Source organism: Aplidium turbinatum, chromosome 13 (genome assembly GCF_918807975.1).
Source record: "Aplidium turbinatum chromosome 13, kaAplTurb1.1, whole genome shotgun sequence".
NCBI lineage: Eukaryota > Metazoa > Chordata > Ascidiacea > Aplousobranchia > Polyclinidae > Aplidium > Aplidium turbinatum.
The window spans coordinates 12508225-12527887 of record NC_137484.1 but is presented as its reverse complement, the minus strand read 5'-3'; the positions used below and the strand labels follow the sequence as shown (position 1 = coordinate 12527887).

The window sequence follows — 19663 nt, the reverse complement described above, 5'->3', positions numbered from 1 at the left end:
TCATATCGTTTCACACAAGTTACGGTAACTTAAAAAGTAATTGTTGAAAAAGTTATTCAATGCCACCGAAGATGAAAACAATCTGGCTTTGGAAACGTTTGCTAAACATGAGTTGAGCATCTACATTTTGGCCTCTATTATTATGTTTTGATTAGATTGACCAAGTGTTGCAACCACTTTGCTTCTAAACTTGAAAAGTTATTTGAAACAACTTGCAATGCAAAAGTAATTGCGATAGCATCGTGTTGATAGGGGGCCGTGAAAACGATTGCGAATATGTTAAGGTATATCTCCGAAAGGAGACAACACAGGATTAACAAAGCACAAGGTTGTGTTTCGCTTTTACTGGACGAAAATCCGCTGAAATCGGTGATCACAAATTAAAACTTAGTTTTTTTTTTAAATTGTGTAATCTATTTTATTAGTCTACGTTGCATATCAGTGAAATGCTTTGATAATTAGGAGACGGAGACTGTTTTTGGGAGACGGCCAAGCGGAGACGCTTTTTTGTCTTTCCAGTTAAAAGACATTTTACGCCTCACATGAGCGATGTTTTCTTGTTCATTATTTCTTTGATGGTTTTTGATTGATACACGTTCCAAGACAACAATCTCCAGTGTTGCTCGATAAGTTCTTCCTCAGATGGATAAGGATATTCCTGAAACATTTCATTATATTTTTGCAAATGCTAAAATGACGTTAAGATATTTTCACATATAAAATAACAATAGGCCAAGCTAAACATTTAATTAAGCAAGATTTTTTGTTTGCTTGTTGCAGAAAATTGGTTTGTTGAAAATAAAAGACTAACTTTCGCCCCAATAACTCAGGTTCGATTCTCGGGGTATGCGCTTGAGAAACGCATTCATGGACTGCTTTGGATTCAGTGGCACCGGGTGTATGGAATAGCTCACAGACAACAACACCTCAACTGGCGGAAACTTCACTCTATCAATCTCGGTGACCTGGACTGTGTCAGTGGTTCAAAGCTTCTATAAGTAGCCTAGCGTATGCGAAACTTCCAGGAATAAGTTTTCAAAGAAGGTTTCTGATTCCGAGGATAAAGACTTTCACAATTAATCATTGCTGTGTTGCACTGAGTGGGTCTGCTAGGCGGATGTTCAGGCACAAACAAAAATAGTTTAGCGTCGACACAGTCTGCTAAAAGAACAGTCTTAAAAATGTAAGTTTATACCGTATCCATTTCTAATAAAATCAGCTCCAACACTTATAGGCCTACCAAGACGTCGCGCTAATGTCTTACCGTTTCCCGAAGCCATTGCAAGCAATCTTCGGATGCATTTTCAAGGTAAAATTTTTTGTTCAGCATGAGACATTCAGCTCCATTGCTAACCAATGCAAGACTTGGTTGGTTGCTGTACAAATGTGGTCCAATTCCAAATGTGTCACGCTTGGTTAAACGCCGAACGTTGATATGAACTGGATGCAACACTTCTTTTTCCTCATTGGCTTCTAGAGCTTCCGCTGGAGTCTGTCAATTAAAAGCATATTCGGAAGTAAAAACTGCTCACTTAAATAGCCGATATGGCTAATTAATCATTAAGTTGATAAATTTCAATGTGAATCGAGATAGGTGATAAAGTGAAAAATGCTATCGGTTAAGGTGGGGACACAGGAAAATTTTTCGAAATCTAGCCTGCTGAAAGGCTACACCATACTATGCCATACAAACTGTCAAGAAATAAATTATTGAAATCCATCTGTGATTGTGAACGAAATGTTTTTGAAATTGTAGGTTAACTTAAATTTTAAAAAACTTCTACCCCAGTTCAACTTTAATTTGATGAATTTGGTTACATACAAAGTGTGCATCTTGATAAAAACAACATTATTTTTTCTAAAAATGCCTCAAAAGTAACCAAAATAAGATTAGCCTACGTTTTTCAAAATTTTCTGAGGAGCAAGCTTCCACAATCCTCTTTCCATTTTACTTTTTTGGACATTAAGTTTAGCATTGTTTATTCACGTTAAGCTTAAAAACTTTGGTTTGTTAAAACTCTGGTACTTTTCCAACTTTTTTTTACACCCGCCACTGTATTGTCGGCATAGCCATTAGCCAGCTATTTACTTTTTTGTTTTAAAAACTTTTAAAGAGTTGTTTACTCAATGCTAAATTGATGAATGTAAATTTTTCTCCACATTGAAAGAGTTTGCGGCTCTACACGCTTTCTGGTCATACTTTTTAAGCGCGATCACTAAGCATAGGGGCCCACTGGTGGATTTCTGGGGAGGAAGGGTAGGCTGAGATGGTGCTCATACGACCCTGGCTATAGGCTACGTCTCTGGCTTCATTATTCCAAATTTGAAATGCGTTGCATCTTTTACGTTTAGCCTACTCATAACTAAGATGGTTATAAAATTGGAATGAGCTTATTTGAATTTATTACTGCAAAATGATTTACCAAGAGCATACAAGGAAAAATTTCATAGAGCAGTCAATTGCAAACATCATTTTAATTTATTGTGTTTAAGTTTTCAGCTAAGGTAGGGTTACAAATTTTATCATAGGCTACAAATAAATTAACTAGCCAACAAGATGACACTATTTTCGGGAGAAAAGTAGGTTTTTATCCTACTTCAACCTATTTTATTCTTGCTTATCTTTCTAGGCTACTTACATTAACTCCAAAAAGATATTCCTTAATGTGAACTTGTTTTTGTGGCGAAATCAAAACACTCCTTTCTATTTTTGTTGAGCTGCTAGTATCGGTTATCACAATTGCTGGAGGTGAATCACTTGTGTGGTCTTGTTTGGCGTCTTCATTCGATTCTCTCCCCGTTTGTCTGCTGTTGACGCCAGTGCGTAAGTAAGCAGCCTTTGTTGGGCTTGGCGTTCGTGGCGGATATCTGTCGGAATGTCGACTCATCCGAAAATTACCATAACTGTCTTCTCGGACGTATTTTGAATCATTGTCACTGGAAATTATCGGATCTTCACTTTCTGACGCTGCAATTCCTTTGACAGGGCCAACAGCTTTGTAAGAAGATAGCGGAATCTCTGAATGGAAATCATCAAATCCAGCCTCAGCTCGAGGAGAAACAGAGTTTCCAACAACATCTGGATTAAGTTCTTTAAGTATGCTACCTGGTAAATAATTTGATTTTTATTAGGGAATTGATTACTTGGTAGCCTACCCTTTTCTCATTGAGATTAGCAGCAGTGGCCGAGTGGTTAGCGCGTTGGGCTCGCAGTCGAGAGCCTGCATGTTCGACTCCAGCCACTCGCACTTGCTGTTGTTTCTCTGGGCAAGAAACTTTACGATAATTGCCTCTACCCAGTGATCGAGTTCGAGTAATGGGTAGTACCAAATTTAAGTCATAAGTAGAGTAGACAACCGGAAACAGACATTGCCGTCGGCTGCAGCGTGGTTCAGGTGTACGTCGGAAGGCGTACAGTACACCTTTCCCGCAATGCAGGATAAATGCAATGCAACCTTTCAACATACACCTTTCCCGCAATGCAAGGATAAATGCAATGCAACCAGTAACAGTACACCTTTCCCGCAATGCAAGATAAACAAACAAAAAACAACTAAGTCTCAAGTTGTAAGCCTACCGTAGTTTGAGAGTTGTTGCTTGCCCAATATGGCCTATTTCATTGGATAGCCCAAGTGTTACGTCTACTGAGCGGAGAAGGTAGGCTACGCTATCTTTAGAGCCTGCTGCTAATCTGCACAAGATGTGAAATGTAGCTTACTACCCGTCGTTTCATTTTGGGTACCGTATTGTCAATGCACAGCCGAATGTTTGTGGAGTTACTTGGCTACAGAACTTACAGTTTGATAAACATTTTAAGATATAAATTTGGTACACCGGTACCCTATCTTGACCCCATTAAAGTTATTAAAGCTACCGTACTACAATATATACAGGTTAGGTTTTAGTGTCTCACTCATTTCAAGTTGCTGAAGCACACTGATATCTTTGTGTTGTTCTGCTTCTTCTTTTTGTGTCAATAGTGATATGTGATCTAAAGCCATAAAAACAGCAGTTGATAATAAACAAAAAATTTAATGATGACGTAGCTTAATCCAAAACCAATCCTGGAAGTGAAATTAAAGTAGCTTACATACCCTACTTTAGCACCACAAGCTTGTATAATGTATAGCCTACGGCAGGGTTACTCAACTAATGTTAATAATGGTCCAGTGTGACAAATTGAATGCTTTTAGCGGTCCGGTGAATAAATTATTTCATACGCAACCACGAAAGTTAAGTATCAATGATAGCAATAAACCATTTTTTTTTAGGTAAAATGTAACTCCTGTAGGATTTTTGACAAAGTGTTGGGAGCCCTGGGTGGCCTCCCCTAGTTACTAGGATAATCACAGAAGAAAATGCTTTCTCCCAATACAAATCTGTTTAAAGAGGCCCAGAAACGTGGCAATGAAGTTATTCTTTCGGAAGCTCGAGGTCCACTATCAACACTCAGAAGGTCCGGATTCGGACCGCAGTCCGCCAGTTGAGTAGCCCTGGTCTACGGTGATCAACCGAACGTGATAATAAACTGTACAACAAAGGCGATTACTGACCTTCTTTTTTAATAGTTTCAGATTTTTCAACTAGATGTGGTTTTGAGGAAATGTCAGACACAAACTCTTGTTCTTTTCTCGTCTTCTTCATAATCTCATCACTGCTTAGTTTTTCCACCATTAGTTTTTTTAGAACAGAGCAGCTTCCCTAGGCAGGAAAGTGTGAAAAAAATTGAATTTAAGTAAAATTAACTGCAAATAGCCTAACTCATTGTGAACGAGGAAGTAATGAAATGACTTACTGATTTGACAACATAAATCCATTCAGACTTTGCATTGTCACTGGCCAAAAGTGTCCCTCGCTTGAAATACCGAAAAAGACAACGATTTGGATTTTCATTCAACATATCGATTGGCCATTGTTGAAGAAGGGATATAGACCTGCGAGTAGACAAATATTTCTCCAATCTTTTCTCCTTGCTTTTGCAATCGATTGTCATTTAGGCTACAGACATTAAGATCGCACAAAGAAAATGGTTTGGTTTTCCAAAATTTTAATATGAAAAATATATCATCTTATAAAAAATGGTTTGCAAAGTAAGTCAGATGTGATAAGCCTGATTGATAAGCAAATCGTGTTCAGCGTAGTGATGACTACCTGGAGTGGTGTAGTTTAAGAATTTCCTTGAAGTATTAATCTAGCCTACACTAGATGCAAGACTGGTGTGAACAGGTATAGAATTCCTTACAGATACCTTAAAAATCCTCCTCGATCAGGATCTGAAAGCAGTCCGCCACCTCCTCCAGTGATGAAGATGCTTTGATAAGCATCTCTTTCCAGCAACAGAAATTCACAGTATCCAGATGTAGCTATGCTCCACTGCCAATTCGTATTCTCCAAAATTTCGTTTTCCTGGTCATTTTAAGTTGGTTGAAATTTTTTTAAGTTGTGCTGACCTATTTAAAACTTGATTGATTTGAAGCTGATGAAAATACTAAGTTATTTCAAGTAGGCTATAGCTGGTGCCTGGTCTATACTCCGACAAATTATTGCAGCCTACTTAATATTTGAAATATAAGGATTAATAAAATAAGTAGGCTATTAATAAGGATTAATATTTGAAAGTACTGTAGGCTAGAGTTTCAGCCCAATATTACTGGAAACCAAAATTATAATTTTACCCCAAAAACATCTCCTCTCTTCATAAATAGCACCGGATTAGTGTTTCCTAACTCGTCAGATTTCATGACAACCGCAGAACCAGCTAGAAGTAAGTAATAGTTGAAAGGCTTTTTGCCTTCTCTTACCACCACTCTTTTCCCTTCAAATCTAAAAATGACATATTTTTGTTAAGTTTAACTTTTGTGCGACTTGGGCTATGTGATGTAGCCTAATATAATGTACATTGTATTTTACCCATGTAGGCTGCAATAAACAGTGTCATTACAACAATAGGAAAGTTTATATTTCTTCTTCTTTTATTGTCGCACTTGATTCCAAGCATTGACTGCCTCGTGTATGAAAAGTTTCCAGGATTCTCTGTTGTTTGCTTTGTGTATTAGGTGTATGTTGGTGTTGGTTTTGTCGGTTTGTTGGTTTAAGTATGTTAATCTTTGTCTGCCTTGGGCACGCTTCCCTTCAATTTTGCCTGTGAGAGAGAGATGTTCTAACTTTCCTTTTCGCAGCACGTGTCCTAAAAATTGAAGTTGTTTTTCTTTGATATTTTTTAGAAGATTGTTTGTTTGTTTGACTTGATTTAAAACAGTTTGGTTGCTTTTTCTGTCAGTCCAGGAAATCCTCTGCATTTTTCGGAATGCCCACATTTCAAACCCATTTATTCTTTTATTAATTGATTTGGTAATTGTCCAGGTTTCTGAATTATATTTAAAAATTGGATAAATGTAACACTTCAAAACTCTGAATCTGGTTGCGAAAGATATGTTCTTGTTGCATAATATTGTTTTCATTTGCTGGAAAGAGGCTTTTGCTTGAGCAATACGTATATTGAACTCTTTATCATCTTTGGCGTCCCAGTTTATTGTTGTTCCAAGATATCGAAAGCTTTTTACTTGTTTTATAGTTGTTCCGTTCATTTTAATTTGACAAATTGGAATTTCATTTTCTTTTTTCTTTGTGATTACCATCATTTTCGTTTTCTTTTCATTCATTTCCATTCCAAATTCTTTACTTCTTTCATTTACTTTGTTCAACAAATTTTGTAGTTTTGCTTCTGAATCAGCCACCAAAACAGTGTCATCAGCATACCTCAGGTTATTAAAGTTACTTCCCCCAACATTTACGCCAGCTTCATCATCAAGACATCGGAGGATGATCTCACTGTATAATGAAAAAAGGCTTGGAGAGAGCACGCATCCCTGTCTAACTCCTCTCTTGATGGATATCCAATCGCTGATGTTGTGATTTATCTTTATTGCTGCAATTTGATCAAAGTAAAGGTTTTGAATAATACGTAGATCCTTGTCATCAATTCCAATGTTATCTAGCATCTCCAGTAATTTGGTATGTTTTACTCGGTCGAAAGCTTTCTTATAATCAATGAATGCGATGTACAGATCTTTCTTCATTTCAATTGATCTTTGAGCGATATTTTTTAATACAAATACAGCATTTCTTGTGCCGCGGTCTGGCATGAATCCGTACTGTTCTTCAGCAATTTCATCGTTGATTTTGTTCTTGATTCGGTTCATGACAATGCGTAGTAAAATTTTTGTAATATGTGATGTCAAGCTGATTGTGCGGTGATTTTCACATTCCTTTGCTCCCGGTTTTTTAGGTAATGCGATAAAAATTGATTTGTTCATGTCGGTAGGCATCTCTCCTGAATCATATATGTTATTGAAGAGTTCATGCAATGCATCCACACCTACATGTTCCAGTGTTTTTAGCATCTCAGTACTGATCTCATCTGGTCCCACAGCCTTATTCAATTTAGTTTGTTTTATGGCATGTTCAATTTCACTTTTTAGAATATTTGGTCCTGACATTGGTTCACTGAATTTGAAAGGTTTTACAGTTCGATCTGGATCGTCATATAAATCAGATAAATACTCTTGCCACCTTTTCTGTATTTCATTTTCTTCCATTAGTATTTCACCTGTTTTACTCTTCAAAAATCCTGACTTTGACGTAGAATTGTGCTTTGCAGTTAACGTTTTGATTCGTTGATGTGTTTCTCTTGGGCTGAGATTATACAATTTTTCGATTGATGTGCACTCGTCATTCAAGTATTTTTCACAGGCTTTGTTACATGCTTTCTTTATTTGTTTGTTCAACTTTTGGTATTCACTTTTATTGTGTTTCTTTTGCCTTCTTTCTTCCATCATTTCTAAGATTTCTTCTGTCATCCAGTTTTTATGTCGTTGGTAATTTATTTTAGGAACTATTTCATTGGCTTTATTAATCGAATCTTTGATAATGTTAAAATGTTCTTCCGTGGTCGTCGTTTCAGTTTTGTTTTCGGTATTACTACTTGTCATTTGCATTGTGAAAGCTTGTTGGAATTTCTCTTTAATGGTTTTGTCTTCTTTACATGCGTTCCAGTTGAAGTGAATAGTTCTTTTCTTCCTTTTCAGTTTTTGTAGTCTTAATCTGAATTTTGCAACAACAGGATTGTGATCACTATCGCAGTCTGCCGATGGGAATGCATTTATATCTAAAATCGATGTTCTAAATTTCTGTGGTACGATGACGTAGTCAATTTGATTACGTGTTTGGTCATTTGGGCTTTTCCACGTCCAAAGTTTCCTGGGGTGTTTTTCGAAGCAAGTGTTTGTTATGCATAATTTATTTTCTTGGCACCATTCAATTAAGGTTGTCCCTCTTTCATTTTGTTGACCGAGTCTGAATTTTCCTATACACTTTTGATCGGTATCGATTTTGCCGACTTTCGCATTAAAGTCTCCCATAATTATTTCCAACTCATTATGTCATTATGTTTAAATTCTTTCAAGACTTCATTCAGATCGTCGTAGAAACAAGTGATCTCTTCATCTGTGGAATCTGAAGTTGGCGCATAAACTTGTATTATACAGAGATTTTGGTGTACATTTTTTATTTTAACCATCAAAATTCTGTCAGAAACCGCACAGAATCCCATAATATTGTTTGCAAATTCAGGATTAATTATAACTCCTACTCCCCTTGAGTGCTTATTGTTTCCAGAATACATAATTGTGTAGCCATCTTTATTTATTCGTCCGCTGTTATTCCACCTCATCTCTGATATGCCTAAGATTTTGATATCCATTCTTTTCATTTCTTTAATGATGTTGTCTAATTTTCCTTTCTGATACAATGTTCGGACGTTCCATGTTGCAATCTTAAAAGTTTTCTTCTTCCATTGTTTTCGAATATTTTGCTTCTGTTGTTGGTTTGCAGTAGCTTTTTGACGGTCCGGTCTGACCTGCAAACCATCAGAATTCGGACCGAGCGAGGAACCTTCCTTTGAGGGATAGGCCCCCTTCACGCTGTTTAGCTTTATTCTTTCATGTAAAATTTTCATCGAGGTATATGTGGCCAAGAGTTTACTGTAGTAGGTCGGCCAGTCCTGATCTACAGTGCCCCACCATCTTGGCTGCTTCGGGTTAATCCTCAGCATTACTAGTTCCGCCACGTAGAGGCGATGGTGTTGGACTTCAGGAACCCTTTTTATTTACCCAGTTTATATTTACTGCTCAATAAATACAAAATCGCTTCACATGGTTATGCTTTTGTTTCAGATTATTGTATTTAAATAAAGATATTTATTCAATCTTGCTAGTGCTGTAATATAATAATTTTATACCCAACGTCACAAGGCAAAGCGTGTTGTAAAGATTGCTTAAAGTTGAAATGTCTATTTACGTTATAACTACGTTATGCTTTTGTTTCAGATTATTGTATTTAAATAAAGATATTTATTCAATCTTGCTAGTGCTGTAATATAATAATTTTATACCCAACGTCACAAGGCAAAGCGTGTTGTAAAGATTGCTTAAAGTTGAAATGTCTATTTACGTTATAAGTTTAAACCTATGCATTTTATAATTTAGTATTATTATTTGATGATTTATGGAGTATCATTCAGTATGTAGGCTATATTATAAATAAGTTACTAAATTTTGATAAGTAGCCTACTGTAGCCTATAAGCTTACGCGTGACTACGAATTTGAATTCATCAAAAATCACTGCAAAAATCCTTTTTGAAAGAGAAATGACAAAAGCTTTTTGAAAGAATGCAGTCCAAATCTAATTTTGCAAATTCAATTTCATTTTTATAAAATTAGTGTCCAAAAAACATAATCAATTTTTAATGTGTTTTTTGTTCGGTAAGTCTTGTTTGTCAAAGTTTTAAGGCTAGCCTAGGCCTACTGGTTAAATGTTGTTTATTTCATACACATCATATCCAGGGCCGGACTAACCATTAGGCTAATAAGGCTATAGCCTTAGGCCCTGGAAAAATTCGGCCCTCAATTATTGTACAGCTGATAGTGATACAGACATAGCCGTAGGAGATGGGGGAGCAGGGGGGGCGATCGCCCCCCCGCTGAAAAAAAACATCCCTAATTTGGGCAAAAAATGTCCAGTTATTTGGGCAATTCAATCTTTCCATATTTCGACATTTTACCAGTTTAAGAACTTTGCATAATTATTTTAATTTATGAGATTGCCAAGTTGATGCCTGTGGAGTTATTAGACTACACTACCTCAGCAATTGAGTAATGTTACTTTTCTGAAAGCATTTTTGCAAAGACAAAATTTGGGCAAATTTTGAAACATTTGGGCAAATTTTGTTTGCCCCCCCCAAAAGATTTTACTCTCCTACGGCTATGTACAGATCCAATACTAGTACAGTACAGTTTTTGCTAAAAACGAATGACTGAGTTGAGTCAATACATATGAAGAGCCCATTTTCAAAACCACGTGCTGGGCGCCACTTTTTCCGAAATTGAGTTTAGAGCAGGACTTTTCAACCTGAGGGTCGCCAGCCGTTTTTCGGAGGTTCACGAGGCGCTTGAAATTCCAATGTATTGTTTTCAATTTTCTTTTGCCAGAAAAGATCAAAAACTATCTTTTTTTCGCAGTCGCCCATTCCTCTACTTGAAGTTATTATATCGTTTAAGCTTTCAGGCGTTGCAAAGGCTTTAACTATAGGAAAGCATTCGATATTTTTCACAAAGTTCTTGTACGTTGTTTTGTGCAGACTAAAGTTAACCAGTAACGATGCTATGGTAAAAAGGCAAAATTATGTAAAATCCTATGCAAAATATAGATTTCTCAGCATCGTTTTCAACGGCATTGAAAAAAAATAGTGTCGGCTATTTTGTTTGAAAGTTCTTTCACCAACAGGTGCACGCATTATCAAACTTAATACTGTAGTTAATGTTCCAGACAATTGTTCACCTAATCAAACGTCATATAAAAACCGTTCAGGTCTACTAAATCCTAGCGTATTACGTCATGGAATTTTTCCTAAAAATGAGCCAAAATTGCACCATCGTTCGTAAGACTTGTGTCAAACCTGTTTAAACATGAAACATGGTATCACCACCTTTGAACACCTGTTTGAATTGCGTGACAATGTCTTTCACTATTACGTCACAGTACTGCGTACGTGAGTTTGAGATATTGATATCTATTCTGGTCATTCGTAAAATGGTTGCTTGAAAGTTGGTCAAATATTTAACTGTTTGCTTAGTGCTTGTCAGCTGGACGAAAATTCCGTCTTTATCTAAGTAGTTTGTTCTGTAGTGACAGGTTTTAGTGGCGTACGGTGTTGCGTTCCATTTTCGATAGCCGCGGGCTAATTTTACAGAAATACAATTTTGAATAGACGTTTCAGAAGAGTGTTTCTCTTTCGGTCATTACATACAGACGAACGGATTCGGGAATCTTATGTTACAATTTTCCCACGAAGAGATTATGGTTTAGGCCTACCCAGGGATATCTAGAGAAGGGGATATGAAGGCTCGCAGCGATTGCCTTATTCTCATGACACTACCAGGGCGGTAGTTTGTAGTGCTTTAAACATGTGGTTCTTTTTAAAATCGTAGAAAGTTTTGTAGTGCAACTGGTACATTGAGCCACAGAAGACAGTTAGCAAATGTTACGTAGAGCATATTTAAAGAATACTTGTTTACAAAGACAATCGAAAAGTTACCACTAAGCTGTTTTTTTTAACAAAGCCTTTGCAGTTGGCGAGATGTAAAGCAAGTATATGGGTAGTTAAATTAACAAGCAACCTTGAGCATGCTGTTAATATCCAGGCCTGATGCTAAGAGCGCAATGCAAGTTACCATAACAAGATTTATTAAACTACTATCGGTGCCAATGGTCATTTTACGATAAGCACAGATTATTTACGATAAACAAAAGCCCTTCTATTGTCAGGCGTAATAAAAGCCTTCGTATCCCCTACTTTAGATATCCCTGGGCCTACCGCTGTGACCAGTTAAAAATATGCAGCACCATTGATTTAAATAAATCCATAAAAGATTGCAATAAATTCAACCGGTGAAAGTGTGATAAACGTAGATTATTCTCATTATTTTTTTCTCCTATTATCTAACTAAGCTTGATAGAAAGTGGAAATAACAATCGGAGGAAATGTAATAAAAGCCGTGATAACATCGCAAAAAAACGTTTTTCGTTTCGGAAGTTTACGTTGGAACAGCAAAACTGAACATAACTGGATGTCGGCATGAAATTCATGCTTCAGAATGATTCAGAATCAAATTTGGTTAAATTTTGGATTGAATATGTTTTTGTTGAACACTTTTATGGGGGGGAGGGGCGTGAGACTACATTGATTGCTTTGAGGGGGTCGCGGTAGAAAAAAAAACCTGGTTTAGAGTCATAGAGTGTCATTAGGTAAAGTATTACCATAGGTAGCCTACCTACTATCCATTCCTTTCTTTCCAAAATCTTTTCCATCTGCTTTAAATTTGACAATAAAAATTGTATTTGTTTCCAAAACCAATTAGGCCTATGCGCCATCATCAGTGGCGCATAGGCCAAGGGGGGGGGGGAGGGTTGTGGATTTCAATCCCCCCTTTAGCACGCGTGTGACTTCGCGATATTGAGAATGATGCTTTCAGTCTCTTTGTGTCTCTAAAACAAAGTTTGCCTAATTTTAAACGAAACTGCATTAAAAGAGCGAGTTTTACCAATACCAAACATTCAAATATCTCAGCCAGGAATTAGCAACAAGAAAACATAAAGACTTGTAGCTTTATTTTCGAAAAATGCCGAAGAAAACATGATCTTATCACTTTGCTATGCCACCGGACAACACCATTTTACAGGAATATTCATACCCACATTTTTGTTGAAAATGCTCTCAGAATGCACCAAATTCAAAGCAATTTATCAAAATTTTCTGGGGGAGGTCCCACAGACTCCCCACCGCTAGGTGTCGTCTTAGGCGAACACGCTAACGGGCTTCGCCCGACGACCGTCAAAACCCCCCATTCAAAAATCCTGGCTACGCAGCTGGCCATCATTAGTCATTTTTCTGTTATGTTTATGTTATTTTGCAGTAAATAATTTCAATTTTTCATGTATGTATTTTTATTACTTTTTGTAGCTTGGTTTGCAAAAATAGGCCCTTGTCTAGTAAACAGCCTTAGGCCTACAGTACCATTAATCCGGCCCTGATCATATCAATCAATCAAGACAGGGAATACTTAGGCTATCAGTATATTATATTTAGACCTATCATATTTTCACCACCGAAAAAGAGGACATGTTTCTTAGGCAAGTAAAATGGAAGCTAATTTTTACTTTTGAAGAATTTTCTACATCTTCTTGGATATACTGCATAGCCTAGGTCTATGCAGAAAAAGTTACAGGTATGAAACAAAACAAATATATTTGTCAGATTCAGCCCGTGAATATTTTGCTGTTTCATTAACTTTCTTCAATGACGAAAGACCAGCTTTAATGAAATCATAAAATTGCTTACATAAAGTATGATAGAAATTGTGCACAACCATTAAATGCTAAAAGCGGACTTAACTCAAAGCTATTGTCTCTTCTTGCACCATGATGTGGATGCATCATAAAAAAATACCTTCTACATTTCCACTATGAGCCACAGGCTAATTTAAATGAATTGTGCGATTTTTAACCGTTCACTAAAAAAATTTACGGTTCTGCAATGTTTGAACCATTCTGTCCATTTTTCTTGTGTTATCACTATCAGTTTAAAAAAAGCGAAAGTATTTTTCTTAAACAGGAATACTTATGCCACAGTTCACAGAAAACAGACTTTTCCTTTTTTGATTATTGCTTAGCCTTACTTAAATATTGCCGAAAAGTCACATTAAAATAAAATCCTATTGAAAATTTAAGCAAGAAAATTAAAAACGCAAAAAAAAGAACGGCATTTAAGCATTTTTAAGTTTCCTCAGAGGACAACTTATTTTTCTTAAAAAAAGAGGACAAATCCTCCAAAAAGAGGTCGTATGGTACCGGTAGCTCTAATATATATTGTACTGTACATTTCAAGTACACCTCTGCCAAACATGAATAGTGACTTGAGACTTCAATTCGATGCGTAGTACAGTACGTTTTCAAGTTAGAAAAATATTTGTTTTTGGAGGCGTCGGAGTAAGAAGTCATAGCCTTCGTTTATTTATAATGATTAATAGCTCAGCAATTGTTGCACGCAGCAGAAGCTAGAAGGTCTAACGTTAAACACAACAACAAACCCGACGAAATATCCTTGGCGCCCTATTTGCTTTTGTACAGCATTAGAGTAGGCGGATATAGCTTTGATGTTTCGGAGGGCCGTTTGAACCTGAAATTAAGGAAATCATGTTTTATTGCTTAACTGAAGTCCTTTCTCCTGGTTAGGCAATTAAAAGAATATGTTTAAAATTATCACTTAGCATAAGCACAGCGGAAGAGTTTTGCAACTGTTTTGTAAGTCTGCAAAATGACTGCTTATATGTGTTTTCATAAGCTTATGTTGAAATAACTATTCTACTAAGCTGTGAAACCTGACATCTCTTTTCGTAAACAGTTTAAAATGGCACGAGCCCTCGTCGCTTCTTGAGCTTTTGTGCACACATCAACTCACCGTGGTTAAGCCGGGGTTTTCAGTAAACAAAAAATCTCATGTTGGTTTAGCACTGGTGTTTATTATAGCTTTTTGAGTGATAAGTGCGGCTACAACAAATCACATAAGGACCGGATACAAAAAAGTTGTCACTTTCAAGTGGAGGGGATTTTGAAACAGTTCGAGAAACGTTTCTTACCAGATTTACGTCCTTTTCTGCTCTTTTTTCTGGAGGGAGTGACAAAATACGGCGAGTTGTATCGGAGAGACGAAGCTGCAAATAAAAAGTATGCAGCTTATGCATTCAGTGCTGGCTTTTTGGTTATTCGTTAAAGGTTTATAAAATATTAATTTTGTGTACTTCAGAGTTTTGTTTTTATTTTTGCTCAAAAAGGTAAAGTTAATATCTTTCACCTTGCTACCAATTTCGTCATGGAGATGATATAGCTTCGACAAAACGCTAAAATTTTGCAATACAATGCACAATGTAGGTTGGTGTAGACGTTGGACTTCTGATACAAGATGGCACGAAGAAATTGACTTTGAAGCCTTTTTCATGATACTTATGTTTTGTTACTTGGCTTTTCTTTTTAAACATGAGCTGGTTCAGGATTTCATTCGCCATTTGCGTATTTCAGTTGGTTATTCGCTCGGTTATCTTTGTTGGATAATTTTGTTAACTTTCTAAATTGATTGCCATTTCTTTAATTAATATCTTGGGTTCTATAAAAGGCCTGTAACTTGCTAATTGGCTACAATCGATAGATTCATTAAGTTACTATCTGCACAACGTAGCTTATGTACACACAAATAACTACGCTCATATGTTATGGGGTAAGAAATTAAGTAAAACGTATTTTGTATGCGGGAACATTGCAGAAGGCTAGAACATACCGTAGCTTTTTTAATTGAGCTACTCTGAGTTTCACATTGTGATCTAATACAAAAGATTCCAAAACCTGGTTTTTCATTTTGTAGTCTGTGACGTCAAATAAAACTTCTTTTTTGTTGGAAATTTCAGTTGCTTCTTCATTTATGTTGGGACCGCTGTGGATGTTGTAGCCGTCGTCTACAACCAAACGGTGGGACTTGCATAGTCGGGCCAGCCAGATGGCCAGCTTCGTATAGATGTACCACTGTCGCATGAGTGAGTCCTGTAACAAACGTCATCACACGTTTAGCTACGAAAGTGCATTTTAAAAGGATGGGATGGATTCACAAACGTTCAAACACAATGGAAAATAGTTTTTGACCGATATAATCCTATTATAATCAACTCAATGACATTTTCTGCTTAGGACAATAAATTTGTTACAAAATATTTGCGTCACTTTGTTTTATGCGTAGAATACACATTATTGTACATTGGTAAACCGTAAAATTAACCTTTCTTTTCTGAACTGTTTTCGTTGATTGTGTTTCACAAATAAAATTATAAGCACAGTTTTGAGTTTATGAAGACTTTTTGTATTCTAAAGATGACCTTATGATGAGCAAATCTATTGAATCTTGCTATAAACATGAGTCATACCATTCTAGCCGGCTTGATGTAGCGGAAGGCTTGCGGACTATTTCTGCTTTCCATTTTAGCGAGCATTCTCGAGCCTCTTCTTAATTTTCTTCGATGCCAGGATGCACCTACGTGAAGTAACTGTTGACAATGACAGCTGACAACAGACTGCTGACAATGATCGCATTTTGCAATGAATATCTCTTTCTTGCTACTGCACATGTCACCTAGCCCTAGGTTACAACGATTGATAATAATTTTTATTACGAAAATGGCAAAACATATCAGTTGTCTTTGCAAATAGTTAGTTGTAATCATCACAATATGTCCCAGTGGTAGATTATCCACTTCAAACAGTGAAAAAAACAACAACTCAGAATATGTTTAATATTAAAAAGTTTGATGTGCTGTTATATTTTTACATCAAGCTCAATTTTGACCAAATCGTGGCTTGCGACAAAACTGAACAGACATTATTTTTAAGTTAGCTATTAGTCACAGCTGTATAAACAAATTAACTTACCAAGGCTCCCTTCCGAATCGGTGGGGGTATCTCCTTCTTTCCCTTCTTTACTAGAAGAGCGAGTTGTTCCTCCAATGGAGTTCATGGTCATGGATGAATGAGTTTTTTTATTTGTCGGTGAGCCACCTGGAGAGACGATTCGACATTTTGTCAATTGGCACGAACTTAATTGTACTTTTAGCCCAATGTTAATGCATCTTTCAAAATCAATTTGTTTGTGATCACAAAACTTTGCAGGTCTTCAAAAAATGAAGTATTGGCTCTTAGCGTCATGTAGTTCAAAATATAACTTAACCTACGTAGCTACAAAAATTCACAGAAATGTAAATGACAGATGAGCTTTTTTTTCAGGAAGAACTTACTGAATATTTAGGTTTGTGTTGAAAACGTTGCAAAAACTGGATTTTCTTTTGGTTTTTGTTAGATTGAAATCTACTTTTTAGCAGCACTCTGCTCTTAACTCTGCTGAAATGCTGTCTTTTCAATTTCACATGTTCATGAAGCAGGCCTAGATTAGGCTATAGGCTATACTTTTTTTCTGTTGTGATTTTTATCCTTTTCTTTATCCTTTTGGAAAGTGAGTTTTGTCAAGCCAATTAACCTAAGTCTTTACTAGAACTTTTTTAAATGTAGATTCGTATGAAATTAGCGTTGTGATGCAATTGACATTTATCTCTATATCTTCAGCTTGTATCAGCTTGTAGCAAATGCCTTACAGTAATTCTGTATGTTATATTTTAAATTGAAGTCTTGGTATTCAAACTGGTAGACTAGTCTATACCATCTCTTTGACCATCAGTGTAAAAAAAAAATACTTTTAAACAGCAAGCAATAAATTTAAATTGTTTGTTCACCTTTTTGATCAAAATTTATCGATTCTTGCATAACTGGAAATTTGTCAGAAGACCTTCGCTGGTTGGCAAGGGTTCCTTTCAATGCAATTGGTTCATCCTCTGGTATAGATGTTGTAGCCCCGATTCCAGGTAACAGAGAAAACGATCGTTTAGCATAAACATTAGATGCTTTGTAATCTCTTGCATTTGGCTTTTGTCTTGTTGGATCGCTTTGTTTTCTTCTTTCAGGACCGATTGGGGGCAGTTTGGATCTCGGCTGGCCGTTCAAGGGTATCTTGTGATCAGAGATGATATGTTTTGGAGGCTCGAGCTCTTCCGACTCTAGAATGTCGTTAAAATTTCCACTGCGAGATTTGATGATGTTTTCTGGTGAAGAGAACAAAGAAGAAGGAATACGATCATCAGTTTCCGGAAAATTATCTTGCATAGCCACACCTTGATTTGCTAATTTTACATGGTGGCGCAAGCGTGCGAGAAATGGACGATCCTTAATTTCCGTTTTTTTCTTTCTGTCAAGTTTTTCCGTCTTGTGAATTCCAAACATTCGTTCCTTCTCTTTCAAAAGTATCTTTAGCAAGCCATCAGGGTTAGTTTTAGGCAAATACCTTGACTCAACATTCTGCATTAGTTCAGGCAAAAATACCTTGCTGTAATCATTGACTTTCTTTGTATTTTCATTTCTTCTTTTCATTTTCTCTTGGACTTTCAGAACATTGCTCGACATTAGAGAAGCGTTGGATTGTATAATTCTACCGCTTTTCAATCGCCATTTGTGAACCCGATATTTGTCTTTCTTCGCATCCACTAGGTGCTCATTATAATGGTGATGAAGGTCTTTTTTGTTTTTATGAACTGAAGTTCGTCTGTGTGGAGGGCCACCCATTGCTCTTATGCTTGCCAACATATTGTTACGTCTTTCAACTGCAAAAGTACTATTGCTATTGAAAGAAGGATTTCCGTTTCTCTTTGAGGAATTTTGTGATTTTTTAGATTTTTCTTGAGCAAGAATTCGAGCCTGGTTGCTGATAAATACTGTTTGCTGTTTTAAGTTTTTGTCAGCATCTGTGCCGCAAGATTCACAACCAGCTTGTGAAAACAATGTGAGACGTTGTTTATCAGCTAAGTACACATCCTCGCCAGATTCTATTGACTTATTCGCGGCACGTTGAATTGATTTGTCATCGGCAACATTGTTATCTCTTGGTAAAGTTGTTCTATCTGATCGTGCTTGTAGTTGCCCTTCCTCTGCTCGCTCAGAAACGACTGATATCCTTCCGTCAATTCTTGGCTTGGTTAAGCATAAAGATACCATGGCTTTTCGTCTCTTTAAATTAATCACACAAAATACATTAAAGAACAAAAGCCAAGGTTTTAACCATAAACATGCTTCGTAAGAAGACAATTCAGTAGCTTGGCATCTTTAAAAGTATAAACAAAAGAATTATTTCGATTCAAGCCCTATTTAAAAGCAGGCCTATTGACATAACAAGCCCTATAGTTACAGAATATGTCTCAATCGAGTTTTTGGATCTTGCTAAAAGTAAACTGTAAAAGTGTAAACACCAAGGATACCATTTTTTTGTTGTCCGAGGATTAAGAAGGAGTAGCCTAATGTCCGATGATTAAACAGGAGTAGCCCATCTTAAACAATGCTCAACTCTACATTTCTGTGTAGGGCTTCTGCATCCTTGCAAATATAGTTGTCACTTATTCTGGCTTATCCTAAATCAACCCTACTATCAAACTTTATAAAAAAAATAACTTGTAGCATAGGTATCTTCAAATATTGGCAATAGTAAACAAACTACTCGGCATTTCTGCTCTGTTTTGGTTAGTAGACCATAAGCAACAATGGGATCCAGAAATCTGCAAAAGCTTTCTTCCGCTGACTGCTTCGAGTGTTCAAAGCGACATGCGCGTGCGATTGACAATGGTATGGCAAAGTTAAAAGAGCATTTGTAAACAATGCCGTACATGATAAGAAGAATGGTCAATTGTTTACCTAAAGAGTGTACATTTCACTTGTTTCAGAGCATTGTAAATAAACAAAGCATCTTTGAATACTTTCCAATTTACAATCAATTGACCAAAGAGAAAAAAATGAAAAATTATCTGGCACATTACACAACAGCGGCAATTTAAATGGGTTGGATGCAGTTTACCCGTCAGACTTTTGCGTTTACTACGCGTTTCAAGTATATCTACAGATGTAAACTCAAGC

At 36.5% G+C, this 19663-nt stretch overlaps 1 protein-coding gene across 1 annotated transcript; it reads right to left on the bottom strand.

Annotated features, from left to right (window-relative positions):
- Positions 1 to 52: 52 nt before the first annotated feature.
- LOC145781656 (uncharacterized) lies at positions 53 to 18754 on the bottom strand. The gene is made up of 14 exons (XM_082593330.1): positions 17443 to 18754; positions 16589 to 16714; positions 16087 to 16193; positions 15515 to 15709; positions 14755 to 14829; positions 14206 to 14294; positions 5676 to 5823; positions 5249 to 5406; positions 4796 to 4934; positions 4554 to 4701; positions 3914 to 3991; positions 2640 to 3106; positions 1265 to 1492; positions 53 to 658 (listed from the first exon to the last, which is right to left on the bottom strand). The coding sequence occupies exons 1-14, from the start codon at positions 18752 to 18754 to the stop codon at positions 539 to 541; spliced, it is 3390 nt and encodes a 1129-aa protein (XP_082449456.1). The 3' UTR covers positions 53 to 538.
- Between the last annotated feature and the right edge of the window lie 909 nt (positions 18755 to 19663).

Bases quoted from the DNA above. Each gene is read 5' to 3' on its own strand.
- LOC145781656 (XM_082593330.1), bottom strand. From the start codon at position 18,754: ATGGTATCTTTATGCTTAACCAAGCCAAGAATTGACGGAAGGATATCA. The intron at 16,194-16,588 runs GTAAGTTAATTT...TACTTCACGTAG, and splicing joins CGATTCGGAAGGGAGCCTTG to GTGCATCCTGGCATCGAAGA. The intron at 14,295-14,754 runs GTAAGAAACGTT...CCTTAATTTCAG, and splicing joins CAGAAAAGGACGTAAATCTG to GTTCAAACGGCCCTCCGAAA.